The sequence below is a fragment of the Xiphias gladius genome, chromosome 22 (assembly GCF_016859285.1).
Source record: "Xiphias gladius isolate SHS-SW01 ecotype Sanya breed wild chromosome 22, ASM1685928v1, whole genome shotgun sequence".
NCBI lineage: Eukaryota > Metazoa > Chordata > Actinopteri > Istiophoriformes > Xiphiidae > Xiphias > Xiphias gladius.
Genome location: NC_053421.1, coordinates 17,147,912 through 17,164,670, shown reverse-complemented (window position 1 = coordinate 17,164,670; position 16,759 = coordinate 17,147,912). Strand labels below are relative to the sequence as shown.

The 16,759-nt window shown below is 39.9% G+C and overlaps 2 protein-coding genes across 3 annotated transcripts; both read left to right on the top strand.

Moving 5' to 3' along the window:
- The first annotated feature begins 16 nt into the window (after positions 1-16).
- Positions 17-5,129, top strand: LOC120784551 (RIIa domain-containing protein 1). 2 transcript variants are annotated; one of them, XR_005706461.1, is made up of 5 exons: positions 17-1,099; positions 1,245-1,321; positions 2,198-2,244; positions 2,492-4,148; positions 5,091-5,129. XR_005706461.1 is itself a non-coding variant. In XM_040118436.1 (4 exons), the coding sequence occupies exons 1-4, from the start codon at positions 1,016-1,018 to the stop codon at positions 2,560-2,562; spliced, it is 279 nt and encodes a 92-aa protein (XP_039974370.1). In that variant the 5' UTR covers positions 17-1,015; the 3' UTR covers positions 2,563-4,447. The 2 variants fall into 2 exon arrangements, 1 of the variants encoding a protein (XP_039974370.1); XM_040118436.1 differs by lacking the exon at positions 5,091-5,129 and having other exon boundaries at positions 2,492-4,447.
- On the top strand, positions 5,114-16,436 carry otoa (otoancorin). Its single transcript, XM_040117394.1, has 25 exons — positions 5,114-5,171; positions 5,265-5,323; positions 7,169-7,231; positions 7,325-7,518; positions 7,601-7,734; positions 8,198-8,316; positions 8,427-8,569; positions 8,894-9,002; positions 9,136-9,364; positions 9,439-9,602; positions 9,804-9,944; positions 10,122-10,171; positions 10,551-10,671; positions 10,768-10,886; positions 10,976-11,117; positions 11,439-11,632; positions 11,713-11,803; positions 12,006-12,132; positions 12,258-12,502; positions 12,797-12,946; positions 13,035-13,177; positions 13,646-13,782; positions 13,932-14,029; positions 15,057-15,210; positions 16,354-16,436. Exons 1-25 carry the CDS (start codon positions 5,114-5,116, stop codon positions 16,434-16,436), a joined length of 3,267 nt encoding a protein of 1,088 aa, XP_039973328.1.
- The last annotated feature ends 323 nt before the right edge of the window (positions 16,437-16,759 follow it).

Here is a 16,759-nt window from a genome sequence, read left to right as displayed (position 1 = left end):
TTTTTATCGTTGGATTGGTGTTTTTCACAGATGTAAAAAGGATAAAGGACTTAAAATTTTCATGGATCTTCTATGAGGTTCTTTTGGAAGAGAACTTAGGAACAGCATGTAAAATCTCTTTCTTTATCTCTCTAACTCTATCTCATGCCTAAAATACCTCTGAAAATACTTTTTTGTTGTTGTAAATGTCTTAAGAGCAGCATTTAACTACTGTTACATGTGTGTGCCGATAATTACTGTATGGGCCTGCCCCTACCTCATGGTCTGCTTGAATATAATTTTACTAAGGTTTATCAAATATATCACTCACATCCTGCCTTCTCAGTTTCCACATATTCTCTACAAGGTTCGAAAAAGATGCGGCAAAAGTTGCTGTCAAAAGCATTGGCCATGGATTTTCCTGCATTTTTTATTTTCAGCGACAGTATAGCTAAATCTAAACCGTTCCCCAGGCCTCCGGACTCCAGAAAGGGCTTCACCAGGGAAAACCTTATCAGATGGGATCAGTATGGTCATATATGGAATGTGATGTGTGTGATAAATAGAAAAGTTGACGAACTCAGTCAGTGATCAAACTGTACTTCAGCCACCATGGTGGTTTACTATTCTTGCAATATGATAGAACCGTCCGAAAAGCTGGACTTTTGAGAAGGTTGTAAGTTTCTTATTAGGCTTTAGGATGACATAACACTGCTGTTTTTACTACTATGCATATGTGAAACTATATGAAACGTGGATTAACTGTATTCTCAAACGAAAGGGTAGTAGTATCAGTAGCAGTAGTAGTAGTTGCTGTTGATGTTTTAGCGGTGTTTCTTCTTATCTTGGGACGTGCTGCCCCCTTGCGGATACAGCTCTTAATTGCCAGAGCTGGTTTCTATAGAAACAGTTGTTGCCAAGCGTAGCGACTGTGTCAGTAACAGGTGACCGTTGTTGTGCTTAATATGGCCCCTAACGTTGACCTGCCGTAGAGAAATATATACACAAAGATAATTAGACCAACGTCTGTAGAGAAATGATGGCTGAGAAAGGCGGCTTGGCGAAACTGGACGTCGTTGCTTTAAGCCCTGAGCAGCAGGAGAAACTGCGACAGTTCAAGGTAACTTAACAGCGGGTATAGTTTACAGAGCTAAACAGCCAGTCTGCTCTATTTATCTGACCTTAATGCGGCCGACTGCAGCTTTATTTGTACGTCGTTTATTTGCGACCCTAGTTGATGAAATACGTTTCCCTTTCGATTCCAGATAAAGACGAGGATCGACAACGAGAGGTATTTGAGGTCGCATCCAGAAGTGGACGTATTGATAGGCGACTTTCTAAGGTTGGCTAGCTCGCCTTCTTTAGTCCTGAAAAGCTAATCTCGCTGATGAACTTTTATTATGTCAGACTGAGACAAAAAGAAATCCTACTTGCTCCCGGTGTCGTAGAGAAGCAGGGGGAGGAGGTGCTCATACAGCGAAAGCTCAAACAAATCCCACTGAATACAAACGACGAGACCAACCTTTATAAACACGTTTATAAGTGGGTCCACTTCACTTTTTTTCCCCCTCTTACTGTAATACTAGCCACAGTGTAGAGGCCTCCTTTTCCCAGCCAGTTGTGTGTAATAATAGGTAATGAGCACTTCTGTGAAACTAGAAAATCTAACATTATAGGCCACTTAAGAAAGTGAATTAGGAGTAGTGTCAGTGTAGCTTGTTTACATATGTGTCAGAAGGGCTTTTCCATTTTCAAATAAACATTAAGGTATGTTAAATGCAAAATAGCAACATTTCAAGTACAAAGTAACACAATGTGAGAACAATTACATGCGTTAAAAAAGCATAATCAAACAAAGGTTTGAGCGAATATGTTTAAAAAGAGACTTAGGCTCAGACTGACATGCAAATCTCTTCAGGGAAACTATTCAAGTGTGTAGATGTGACATAACACTGCCTGTTTTTGGATTAAATTCAGTTCTATGTCTGGCTGGCAACCCTCGCTCTGTCTTACTTTTATTTGTTCATTTTTAAGGATAATAAAAGATCAGAATTGGCATGTTTTTGTGATCCAAACCATGAAATGGTTTGAGAATACTTTCTGTGTTGGGTGGAGCCAACCATCCTTAAAACACACAATGTTATTTACAAGAATCCCATGCTTAATTTAATAAAATCTGACAACGTGTATTTATTCACAAACTGTCCTCCCCTCGCAGAGATGTGCTTCTTAAGAGGCCTGCTGACATCCGTGAGTTTGCTGCAGGTGTGTTGTGCGCACAAACACACACACGCACACTGTATGTGGCCAATTTCTTCATTTTGATGTTTTGTATGTCACATGTCCATCCTTTAAATGGACCCCAGGAAGAGTAGTTGACACCGAGATAATAACTAATGGGGATACATATGAACAACACTGGCGACACACACACACACACACACACACACACACACACACACACACACAAGCATAACCTCACTCACTAACCGGTGTCTGTGGTCTTTTTCAGATCACTTCACCAACCCAAACCTTCATGCAACTATTGGCTCCAAAATGGAAGGAAACAGTGTCATGGAGTGAAACACACCCAACAGTCATGGCACTGCAAGCCTCTCCTTTGTGTCTTTGCACAGAAGAGCACATATATGGACCCAAATTTAGTAACAGCTAAGAGGCTAATAAGTTTGTGTCTGTCCACAAAACTGGTCAGCTGATAGCTTCATTGTCAGAATGCTATCATACATATGCAGGAAGCCAGTTAACTGGGAAGATGGTGACGGCTATTCCTAATGAGTGTGATTTAAGGTTAATGAAGAGGATGTCCTGTGGGTATTACACACTGTTTGTCACATCACCCACATGATTATGTAGGGACATACTGAAGAGTTGATTGTGGCTCCTTGTGCCAAAGCTGAGTTCACATACCGTAATCTGCATTCATCTGTGTCCACTCAACTATATGGATTATTTAGAACACAGCTTGTGAAAGGCCAGAGAGCTTGACACCAGTCCAGTTATAATATTTACATCACTCACTTATATAATGATAAAACTATAAACATGGTCCGGTGTTCTCTTAAAATCTTTCCTTCTAGGAGATATTTTTTCTGTTTTTATAAACATATAAATGTTTTGTTCCATCGAAACATTGGACACACATTTGTATGAAAGATAAAATAATAAATTGCAAAAACAAAGGATTAAACAAATGAATAAAACATACGTTTTTAGAGTCACACATTAGAAGTAGTGAAAATTTTATTAATGACACCCTTAATTCTTTTTGAGAAAATTTACAGACTTTGCATTTCTAGAGAGAAGTGATCTCCTTAGTGCCTTTGTCACATTTATCATCTATCAGACATTACAATAACTGCATCTTACCTTGCGACGGCCTTATCATTCAAATGTGGTCACTACCACTTGGTATTCAAGAGCTGCTGTTTAGGGTTGCCAGCTTTCTCCGTAGAAACCGTCAATAGAGCTTTTACTTTGTGGTGATCTTCCCTTGTTTGTTTGTTTTGTTTTTGCTAAGTAACTCACTTTGGACAATGTAACTCTGTATTGGGTCCAGCCTTCCAGCCCTCATTTGAAATGATGTTGTGATCTGAGGAATAATCATTACATCCTGTTCTACAACCTCAAAAATAAATAAACCGCTGCTCCTCCAACCAATACTCATTCCTTTATGATTTATTGTTAGCCTGTCTCTCTGCATTGTGTATCATTGTGTCAAATTTTCAAGTCTACATTGGGTTTATGAAAAACTAGAATAAAGCCTGCAGTTATGCATATAATGAGAGTTCTTCAACAACATTTAAAGGATTATCTCACCTTTGTCTAGCAATGGTGAGATAATCTCAGGGTTGACTTGAGAATTCATCAATTAAAATGGATATCTCAAATAATGCCTAACTTCTGTCTGTCTCTTTCTCCCTCTCTCTCTCTCTCTCTCTCTCTCTCACACACACACACACACACACACACACAGTGTTGTTTTAATACCATGCACCTGCTTTGACTAATTTCAAGGACAGGCAACCACCCAGCTCACATTAGATGTGAGAGAAAGGCAGAGGAAGAACACGCACATCCTCAATTTGTCTATATACTGTTTTTAAATTGAATATTTTTTTTGAATCTACCAAGGACCAGACGCAGATTCTGTAAGTAAAACTAATTTACATAAACCAGTAAGTTCTTTGTATTCTTTCTCAGTCTTCGTGATGTGTTGATACGTTTATTAATTATGTTGAAACAATAACATTGTTAAAACATGTACAGATACAGTGGGGTCCAAAAGTCTGGGACCACTTTCCCTCCCAGATTTTTCAACTCCACTGTATGATCCATATGTGTATTTTGTATGCTTTAATGGTTATTTTTTTATGTCAATTATTCTTCATGAGTGATGGTTCCTTGTGATGTCATGTTAATGATTTATATAACCAGCAAATAAATAATTATGGAATAAAATCTTGTCTGAAGAGACCGTACAAGAGTCGTGGGACAATATGTTATTAAAGAGGTCATAATTATTCTATTATTCTTATCTTTACACCATTGCTGGTGATCATTGAGCATATTTAAATGAGAAGTCAAATTAATGGAAAGCAAACAAATTGAATGAAAGCAAAATACCAGCAAGCAAATGTTTGCAAGGACGTTCAAATGTGAGAATTAATGAGAAAATCAAAGCTGTTTGTGCCGAAGTGATGGAGGAAGAGCAGAGAAGCTGACAAATGTTGTTCTGCAGTACATTGTGTACATTACCAAACCTGTTTTTCACAGCGTGTTATCCTCCAAGTCCACAGATTCTCCCCTAGGATGGGTAACAGGGCTGGTAACTAGGGAGGTATGATCGCAAATCCTCAGAGGAGGATATATGTCAGAAAACTGGAGGTGGTTCACATGGAGACAAGTTCCATAACAAGTGGAGACCTAATAACAAAAATCCTCACAACCTATTAGTTTTGTATGCCATGGAAAATAAAATCCATGAAGACATTTAATTTAAAGAGGCAAAACATGAAGGACTATGTCCAAACTCACTTGTATTATGTGTTGATATCAATGCACACTTTCAATTGTGTCACCATGTTCAACAGACAGGCAGGACGGTCTTTTCGCCATGGCTCCAAAAGGAGGAACTTTTTTCTTTTTACTTATTGTGGCCTATGCAGCCTTTGGTAAGCAGCAATGCAATCTCATATTCATCTTGTCCACTTATAATTGGCAAAATGCATGCATGTTGTTTATGTGTTATGTGTCTACCTGTTCAGCTAAGCCTCCATACATGATGCCTGGAAAACCCGACTTCAAGCACATGGCCAAAAAACTGGTATGTCATTTGAAGGAGATTCCCATCTGGAGATAGTATGCAAAACAACTATTTTTTATTTAAACGCATTTTCAAGTCCCAGTCACAGTAAAGCTTTCTTGGCCACAGTTTTTGTTGTGTAAAAGACAGCTGATTGCATTACATTTTTCACTCACCATATTCTGTCTTCATCTCACTGAGATTGAGAAAAGATTAAAGCTTTACGCAGGAGGTTGATGAGTAAATGGATGCAATCACTCATAGAAATCAAATTCTATTCATTAATAGCAATTGCATTGGAAGTCATATCTTGCTGTTTATGGCCAGAGAGGGTAAATCGTCTGAAAATGTTGCAAAAATACTATCTGATGGCAGGAAAAAATCATCAAGGAGAGAAAGTGGTTCCACTAGTTGCTGGTTCTTATACTGTGTTTGTTTTTCATCTTCTGTGCTTTTAATTTGAATGAAGTATTACAAACAATGAATCTGGTTTTGTAAATTGTTTTTTTTTTTTTTTAATCAGTTATTACAAATGTCATAAGGTCCTTAAGATATTATGTCGGTTGAAAGCTTTTTTGATTATGTTTCATTTTTTTTTCATCAGATGATGAAGTGCCAGAATAAGGGTGAGAAGACTCTCAAGACTCTTTTCTATGAAATGAGTTTGTGTGTGTGAGAGAGAGACAGAGGGAAAAAGAGAGAGAGGAAGAGTGTGTTTGCATTTTGATCCCTATTTTTGATCCTCCAACATTAGACAGAGATAATTCAGTGTCCAAAGCCTACAGTAATCGTAGTCCTGAGTGTGTGAATATGAGCATGAGTGTATGTTTGCACACATTGTGAACGCTCTCTGTAACATGAGGCAATACATGGCCCCTACTCAGGCCAGTCCTGTGCAACATATTAATTTGGAGTGTCTCTATGTTGCAGGATACCAGGTGCCTAAGATGATGCTGCTGAGCACTGTTTTCAATAATAGGTAATTCTCCATGTGTGTATATGTTTTGTGTTTGGCTAATTTTGAAGTATTACCCTGTTTCCTTTAAACAATGAGTTGTTCTCATTTATTTTCTCAAAGACTTTTTCTTAGATCCTTCCAACCATCCATTTTAAAGCCATTTGACTGAAGTTGACATGATGTGAACTTTTTCTTTAGGAGAGATTTATTTGCTTCAAGCAGAGAAAATGTGACGAGGGACCAATTATTGTCCAGGTACCCCTGAGCAAGGCATACAGCTCCATCTGAGGACTTTGGTTGCACTGTGAATGACGTGTATGACTATAAAGCAAAGTGCTGCTGAAAGAGTACAAATGGTCTTGGTTGAATTTGCCTGGATATTCAAACGACAACAATCAACAAATAAAACACACCACATGATCTTTAAAAGTAGCTCTAGTCACCAGCTATTGTTTCCACTCTCATTTCTCTCTTAGTGATTTGCCTGTGGAAGACAGAAACACTGACTCATCCAGCACCCTCCTTTCAACTTTTCTCGATGTACTGAATTTAGCCACTGTGGGCACAAACAAAGATTCTCTTAGCCGAGTCCCCATGGATGAATCAGAGAAAATGGTGTGGAGACACACGCACACATACACCATCAGTCGTTCCACACGTACACACATGATCATACACCTAAACCACATTTATAAGATGTGTTCACATCAAATTTAAAAAAAAAAAAAATTGAAAAATGTAATCCATTTTGTTTATGTATTAGTCTGGGTAACAAGGTAATCACTGATTTTTGGAGGAGTAAAAGTATGATCTTAACATTTAATATTTTCTTTTATTCATATTTGTTTAAATGCTGAAACTGACTTACACCAATCAGTTGTCTCTTTTTTCTCTGTCTTTTTTTTTAGACAAACAAGATGTGGAATTGCACCAATCTACCACACATGATCAGGCTGATGAGGAATTCCTCTGTCAGTACACCAATGCCAAGATCTTAACAAAAAAAGATCATAATCCGTGAATGAATTAATGCTGCTCTAATCATACTTGCGATCTCTCTACAGGAGGCATCTGCATGTTACATGCGAGCATTTGTGGCCCCAATGTCCTGGATGACTTTGACCACACAGGATGAAAACAACATGGACTCAGATGACTATGACACACTGCTGTGGGCTGCTAAACCTGCACTGCAGGATATGACTTCTTCAAGTATGAAACTTCCTACCAAAGTAGAGGGCCAAAACATGAAAAAGATGTGAGTGTGTTTTGATGCAATTACTTCCTCCACTGTCTCTCATCAACTGTTCTTAAAATTGTAAAACTGCCGTTGGTTCCAGGATGAAGATGCTGCAGGAGGTGCATGATACCATGTCTGAGGATCAAAGGACTCAGGTGGTAAAGTGGGCGAAAAATCAGATCTCTCAGAATTACTTCAATTGTACAATGACGCCACCATCTGACTCAAGATCAAGTAAGAAATTAGTTAAATCCATTTTCTAACAGAAAATCTAGTCACACATCCCGATATATTCAACTTTAACTATTTATGAGAAAATCTCATAAATTCATACTCTTATGTCAAATGGAGAGAAGAAAGAAAGGAAAGAAAAGAGGTAAGATAGGCCAGAAATGACAGGGAGGACAATGTGGAAGAGAAAAGTCAAGAAAACCCTTCGAAAACCCTTCTAAAGTAGACGTGACTAAACGGAGGGAAGCACAAGCACTTGAGAGATGATGAAGCTGCAGAGAAAAAAGAAGTAGATAAGCAGAGAAAAAGCAAAAGAAAAAGGTGAATGAAGCAGCTGAAATAAAGCAAACCAGATGAAAGAGAAGAGAACTAGGAGGAAGGGTGTGAGCCATGGGAGCAAAAGGCAGCTTCTCTAATGCAAATCATGCAGAGTCATGTCATTAAACAACAGTTGTTTATTCTGTAGTACTTATGGAGCGCTGCAAACCCTCACTGAAATGGCTGAACTCCGAAGCGATGGTCATGATGGGGCCTTACCTCTCCCGCTTAGCACCAGATGATATTGACTCTTCACCCAAAGAAAAGGTGAGGGGGCGTGCAAAGAAGGGTAAAGAGCCAATGAAACTGGAAGTAGCAGATATCAAGATTTTGATTTGTAACTCTGTTGTTTTGTTTCCTTTCCCTTTCGCCTCTAGCTGTGTGATTTTTTCCGCTCAGCCCTGTTCAAATCCACCATGAGCAGGGCGACCAAGATGAACCCCTGCCTGGGAAAGAAGTTTCTCCAAAGAGTTCAGGAGTGCTTCAGTGACAAGAGGGAGTTTGCGGAGCATGTGGACAAGTGTGTACTCATGCATGAAAGCATGTATATTACTATATCGAAACTGTTTGGATCAGAACATTGTTGGCAGAGGATCTGGCCTTACTATAGTAAGGTTTTTCAGAATTACGCTTATCTTGTCATTTCCCGACAAAGCAAAAGAGGACAGACAAACATACTTTTGTTGTCTCAGTAGTTTTATACTCTCTGTGTACCCTGAATGTCACACCATTGTACTGTTGTGGAGAGCAATTCTGTTTTGGGGTTTTGTAGGGAGGAAAACCGATAGGAGAGAGAAAACATTATTCCAGACACTAAAACAGCAATGCCTTTGAACCTTCTCAGGCTTGGCACACTGGCTTGTTATTACTACGATGCTCCAGACTTGACTCCTGACCTGAGCAAGAAACTCCTCTCTCAGCTTGACAACTGCGACGACCCCAGAGTCACAAAGGTATCACTGACTTGCTCATACTTAACCATATTTTCACACGTCCCCTTTCAGCCAGGACAGAAGTGTAACAAAGTTCATGAATCTCACTAATCTATGGATTACCCTTTGTCTTTTTATCCTATCCTGACTCAAGATGAAGAAGCGTCTTGTCAAGACTGTGATGTCAAATTCCAGCGCTACTCAAGCACTATGTGAGCTTGGCAGTAGTTTCACCTTGTTGTCTGCAAAACAACTGTCCGCGATCCCTGGCAGCGATCTCAAAGAGGTTCTCAAAAATCTGGGACCCAACGTCCAATGGACACAGAGCCAGCTGCACACTCTGGTCAAGAAACAGCTGGGCGACAAGAGAGTGAGCCTGCAGGGTTGGCAACTTGTCTCTCACATGATGTCCTTCTCACTTGACACTTATCTCATTTTGCTTTCCTTTAGTGTAAAGAGGTGTCAGGTGCGGAGCTGATGGCCCTTCAGTCAGTTGCAGAAGGTTTGCCGTGCTGCGTGCTGAAGCACATCAAAGCCCGGGAGATCCTGGATGATACAGAGGCTCTGAAGAACATCTCCAGGCGGATGAGGAAGGGGCAGCTGAAGGCCATGCTACAGGGGGTGAGTAAGGAGAGACAAGCAGGAAATAGAGGCTAACTTCACTGAATAACAACAAATAGGACTCTGATGACTACTGTCTTTTGGGAATAACTGAGAGAATGCAAGGTGAATGGATAAGAACAACAGATGGATTTTTATCTGTGATATCATTTATATACACTGTAAACATCATTTTAGAAAGAATTATATGTTCCTCTGTAGCTGCGTGAGGAAGTGGATCCCTCAGAGCTGGTGCAGAAGTTGTCCGTCCCTTTGCTTCACAGCATTTCTTTAAACAGCCTGAAAAAAGCAAACATCACATCTTTGGAACAAGTGGAGTATAAAATGTGGAGTCGGCCACAGGTAACACTAATGATGCGAATTATTACTGATCTTGATGCACTCACTATAAATCAGTCTGGATTACAGATTCTCCCATGAATACACCTGTTAATGGTTAACTAAGGCTGTTGAGTTCATTATGTAATGAGCTGTATTTACAAAAAACTGGTGTTTCCCTCTTTGTTGTCTTTTCCTTAGGCAGCATACCTGGCAAAAAAGATGCAAGCCCTAAATCAGTGTCACTATAGGTAAGATACACAACAGTGAATAAAATTAAAGAAACTGCATTCAATACTTATTTCATTATTTTATATTAAATTGTTACTGTAAAAACTCACAGAAAATGTTCTAAATTTGGCAGAAAACAATGTAATCATGTAGGACGATACTGCAGTAAGAAGATGGTTGAGAAAATCGTTTTTAGGGCTTTTAACAACACAGAAAATGACTACTGAGACAAAAATGAAAATCCCTAAAACGGGATGCGCTTCACCAAATACATGTTTAATGCAGCCATAATATACAGCATATTGTAAGTTGTTTCCATTATCTGTATGTTCTTGTTACTGTGTGCATTTCTGCCATTTCTTTACATGCTTACATTCAAAATATTATTGGCTGCAACAGGAGGCTGCGTTCAGTCCTCCAGGGCGTAACCTGTAAGATGATTGACAAAGTGGCTGACAGTGACACGCAGGAGCTGGCTCAGGCCATAACCGAGAATCCACAGTGGCTCTCCAAAGTGCAGGTATACATCCACTCACACATACAGTATACAAGCACAGTTATCTGTAAATAAGAAATGTGTAGAGTATACCTATGAATACCAAATCCATATTTTCAGGCAGGATGCGCTGCCCGAAAGCTTTTCACGACTTTGGAGAAAGCGAGAGCTGACTATTTCACAACCATCACAAGGGAGGAGCTGGATAAGATTCCTACGTTCTTACTTCTTCACCTGCCGTAAGCGAACACCCTCCCTTTCACATGGTTTTCATGTTTTTCCACAATAAAATGTCACAGCTCTCTATCTCATTTACAATATATCCCAGGCCTGCCAAGGTGAAGGATTTGCCTGGCTCTGTGTGTCCTGTCTTCCTTGACAAGATGGAAGTGGCCAACCTGAGCTCATTACCTCTGCGTGCACCATCTCGCCCCGCGCTCCTCCAGATGGCTCTGCACTGCCTGGCCAATGTACACACAAGGACGTACATACATTAAGGGTTTTGATGACGGTGCTGCAGAGTGTGGTCTAGCACTTAAGCCCAAAATCTACTTTAGGTGTTCAGTTGGGTTGAGATATGTTGACTGTGAAGCCATACAATACACTCATCAAGCCATTCAGCAAGCCCTCGTGCCCTGTATGGAATCATCTCCATTGCTTGTGTTCTCCATGTATTTATTCATGTTTTTCCTTTAAATTGTCGGCCACTCTACACTTGTTAGTATCACATAATGAGTCCAGTGGCTGCACACATGCAACAACAGCCTAAGATGTTTGCTTTACATCTGCAGGGGGCAGATTTCTCCAAACTGACCACTGAGGATGTGTCGAGGCTTGGACAGCTCTTGTGTGAGCTGTCGGCTTCCCAACTGCGCCTCATGGCCCCTGATGTGATCAACTCCAGCCTCCAGGCCATGGCTTCCTGCCAGCACATTCCTCAAGGCCACAGGGCAGGTCTAATTCAGCTGGTCAACCAGACTTTTGGGTAGGACATTCTCCCTCTGGAGTTTCTACAGAGAAAGACAGAGAAAGCAGGAGTGTGATTCCTTTTTTTTTCTTCTGCAGGGATCCATCTGATTGGTCTGCTGAGACTATGGAAGCACTTGGTCCGTTCCTCCTTTTGGATGATAATGCCACATCTGCTCTGCCCAATAAGGTGTGTATCTTTTGTCTTCTCCTTCACATGTCACCTGGACAGTTATGCAGCTCATAATATCTTGTGCTGTGCTTTTCCACATTTTATCAGTCCTTAATCACTCAAAATAAGGAGGGAGTCTAGCACTTTTCTAGTTGCTGAGATTCATGCCTGTATTTTTCATGATATCTTCCTGTTTATTATCCCTCTCTGTCTCTGTTAGCCTTGGATGAAGGACATTCTCTATTTTCTGAAGTCACGCCTGTCCCACGTCTCAGACGCCCTGAAAAAGAAATTCTTCGATCTCACCACCGGCATCGCATCAAATGCAGCACGTAGAAAGAGAGCAAGTGAGGAAGAGACACGTTGTGTGTGCTGTTAATTTTTTTGGTCTTTGTTAGTGATTCCACATAAAAAATCGGTGATGCATGTTTCTATTTCTCATGTGCTCTGTGTTTCTTTCCTTCTATTTTAGTTAACCTTAACAGTAAAGGTGATGGTAACGGCAGCAGCACCACTGGCACTGACAGTAGCAGCGGCAGTGCCGGCGCACCCACTGTCGAGTTGATTGAAGAATTGGGAATGAACAACGTCTATTGGACAGCTGCACAGCTGGACATGATGTCAAAGCACACCTTCCTCGCTACTGTAGAAATACTTGGGGCCATCTCTGGCTACAATGCAGACCAACTGGCCATACTCAGTAAAAAAGCAACCGAGGTACAGGACGGCCAAACTTTATGGTTCACTTTTTAACAAAGCAAGACCATCATGCTTTATTAAAATTTCAACGGACCCTCCTATTGACCCCCAATATTTCAAACAATTCTGATGACTACCAGATATTCAAATCCAAGGTTATATCTCATTCAAGATGGGCATTTTGAACTCTTCAAGGTTGTAATTGCATGTATCAATGTTGAAATCCCGCATTTTACGTTCACCACAGTCATTTTATGAGTCACCTCAAAGGAAGTCTGATTTGTTTGAATGTGGTTTAACATGTTTCGGCAGGCCTTCGGCCCAGTGTCACAGATGACTGAGAGTGTGGTGATGCAGATGGGATGCATAACTCAGTGCTTCTCTGATGCAGACCTGGAGAGGCTCCCCTTCACTCTCGAAGCTATGGAGGAAATTGCCCACTGTGGCTGGAATGAGTCACAGGTGAAGTACAGAAACAACTTCACATGCTCATGACTATTATACTGATCATCTCATGATGTTCCCTAATCATGATGACCTGTCTCAATAGATGGAGCCGGTGTGGAAAGGTGTTGCTAAATATAACAACCTGACGGCGCAGCATCTGGGAGCTGCAGAGATGGTAGCACTGAACCAGTTCATCTGTGGCCTCAACTCCAGCGAGATCGAACAGCTCAACAAGGAAGCTTTCAAGTTTGTGTAACATATAGAGCTCACTTGTGCTTCACAAAAGCGCCGACACTACTAGTAAATTTAGTTCAAGATAGGGAGTAAAAAAACAGTGTTATGCCAAATACTTATTCCAGTTTCAACATATAGCACAGCAGACATTTAAAAAAAGTAAACCTTAACTATCTCTGCAAGATTGTTGATGCCTATCCCCCATATTATTTCATCTCTGGTCTCGATGTCTTATTTATTTATAGTAGTATTACTGATAAATAATTCTGGATGCTTAAAAAGTTTTGTAGCAAATCTAATTTCACAATCAAGAGTGGGATTTCTCTCAAGCTGCACAGAAGAGAAATTCTTTCAAAAAGAATCAAATATTTTGTTATGAGCTTCAAAGTGAGGTAGTGTTACAACCACATAATGTGTGTGTGTGTGTGTGTGTGTGTGTGTGTGTGTGTGTGTGTGTGTGTGTGTTTGTGTGTGTCACAGGGAGGCTGTGGGCTCAATGGATGGTATTCAGTGCTCCTTTGAGGTTGCACAGCATTTGAAAAGTCTTGCTGTGTCAGCGTTTGGAGACCCCGGCACCTGGACTGAAGCGCAAGTGTCCGACTTAGGCAACATCATTGGTGAGATCATTCCCTGTGTTTCTGTGCTCTCTGCAGAAAACAAAACCCCACTGTAATATTCCTTAGAAGTACTGCAGTTTTAGGTTTCATTCTGTCTTTGCTCAGCAGCATCTTACAAAATACTGACCCCCTGTTTCTGTCTCCCTCAGCTGGGTTTGATGCAATTGAGTTGGCTTCTTTGGACCCATCTGTCTTTTCATTTCTCAGCGACACCTGCATCCCACTCATACCACCAGACAACTTGGCTGTAAGTAACTTTCTCTAACCATTGTTCTTTCTTTCCATTGTCTTTTAGGTAAGAGCGAAATCCAGCTGTGGAAAATACCTAAGTACATTTACATCAATTACTGTTCTTAAGTACAGTTCTACGACACTTGTATATTTTATGTTACTTTATACTTAAACTCCAGTACATTTCAAAGGGAATTGTTGCACCTTTATACTCCAAAATTTGCCAACTATTGTTATTGGTGGGGTTTTTTTTTCAAAACATATGATCACTTTCTAGGACATGATTCATTGTTAAGCTATTGATGTCCAAAAATGAGCCCTTTACGTTGTATTTTCTTATTTAAAAAAAAAACAACAATCTGCAAGTGTAGTAAGTTTATTCCACCTGTTTTCAATGCCGGTGAACTATTTTAGAATCAACTTTTTCAGAATTTTAGTGGTGCAACCTGCCTCTAAACCTTTCTATTCTTTTAAATAGCATTTTAATATTTTTATGCTGTTCCTTTCTACATTCTGTTCTTTCTTTTTTTTCGTTTTTAATGCATTACGTAAAGCACTTTGAATTGCCCTCGCGTATAAAGTGTGCTATATCATATATTCAAGATACACTCAAATCAAGAACAATTTTAAACAACTGGATTTAAATTTAAAACAGGTTGAAGTATTGTTACCGCACTATAAAATAAGGTTTTTTGGGAAAGAAGTCGGTGAAGGTTTTGCAGCAGCAGTAAAACACTTCAAACCAGTCCCACACTGACCAAATACAACAAAAATGCTAGTCACATTCAGTAATTATGCATCAGTGGTAAGACAAAAACATCATAGTATATATATTTGCATATTTGGGAGCTTTTTGACATAAACTATGAGTTTAATTGCATTTTTCTGATAGCACTTCTGTATTTTTACTCAAATAAGATCTTGAATGCAGGACATTTACTTGTAACAGAGTATTTATACATTGTCGTATTACTTAAGTAAAGGGTCCGAATACTTCTTGCAGCCCTCTGGCCTCTGTGCCACTCACTACTTTTTCCCTCCAGGTGCTCTCTGTTGCTCAGCTGGAGGCCCTTGGTCCTGACAACGCTGCCATGGTAACCACTGAACAGAGAACTGCGCTGAGCGACGAGCAAGAGGCAGCTCTTGAAAGGGCTGTGACCGGGTCTCGTGAGCAAACACCAAAAACTGGCCATTCAGGTTAGAAGACACATGTACACTGCTGTAAATTCTCATATTCCTGTGTTTAAATATTTTATGATTCTCAACAGCTGCTGCGGAAACCTGGCTCGTTAAAGTCAATGAAAACTTGGTTTGGTTGGTTGAAGGGCAAAAAAACAAAAATAGGCTTCGGTATTATTTAATAAAGGCCCTGGGAACATATTTTCTCAATCAGGTATTTTCTATGAGCGAAGTAATCATCCATCACACTCTTTCTGTTTTTCTCTGTGTTCTCCTCACTGGTTTGAAGTGGAAGTGGTTCATTTTGGAAAAGGTGATGTCATGTACTTCTGAACACCAAATGTTTAGTAACATTTCACATCACAATTAGATGAAAGCTGGACGGTTTGGTCGCTGCTGTTTTTAACAGAAAAAAAAACTCTAAAAACCGACCATACCCTACCTGCCCAGCAACAAACTGCAGACAGATAAAGTTAGTGACTAGCTGGTGAACATACTGCAGCATTTAGCAGCTAAAGAGCCAGATATTTCCCTCAGGAGTTGGTCGAGACCAAATTCAGACCTTAAAGGAGAGTGAATATTAAACTTGCATTCTTCAGGTCACTACAAACACTACTCCAAATAAATGCTAATGCTGCCCCGTATCTGCTGGATGTGTAAACATTCAACTGTTTGCTAACAACCTTGTTACATCAATGCAATGATTTATCAATTTTGTGCTCACAGCTTGTTTCTGCTGCCCCCAATTGGACAAAAAAATGGGTTATTGCAGGCTTAAGATTTGAAGAGTTCAGCTGTCAAAACTCAGCTAATCTGCTTCAACAGAGCTGAAGGAGTGTGATTTGATCAGATTTCACTGACAGCGGCACGGCAACATAAGCAAACAAATCCACAACTATCATTGAATTCTGAGTCAAATAATGTTCTGATTGGTTCACAAGTATATGATATTATCTTTTTTTCCCCACACACTCGAGAAGAGTGCAAGAGAAGAACTAATACCATAATCTTCTATGTAAGATGATAACCAAAACTGTTCTAACTTTGGCAGAAAATAGCACTAATGTAAGACTGCATCGCTCACAGTAAGAAGTGATTAGGGGAAAAGGTTATCATAAAAGAAATCTTTGCACTCAGTCTTCGTATCACTCTCTCATCCAGGAGCTCCATCACTGAGTGTCGAGGGGATCTCATCTTTCATGAAGCCCCTTCTGTTTCTCCTCATGGGGTTCCTGCTGCTGTGAGACCAGAGTCACCGCATCCAACTGCAAAACCTGCAGAATCTTTAGCTAACCACACACACACACAGCCTCCTTTTCTATTAATTCATTACAGAGCACTGCTGACAACATGTAATTCTTCAGGTTTATCTTATTTGTGACAAAAGGATGTTTCTCATAGACAGATCGCCTGAGATAATTTTTGTGAACCTAGGAGTGTACACAACACAATATAATCAAATGACCTGGTAAGATGTGTAAGATCTCTTTTTTTATTTCTTTTTATCTGTTCACTTTTAAATATTCTCTCTATATATTTATGAGAAAGTATATTTTAATAGAATGAA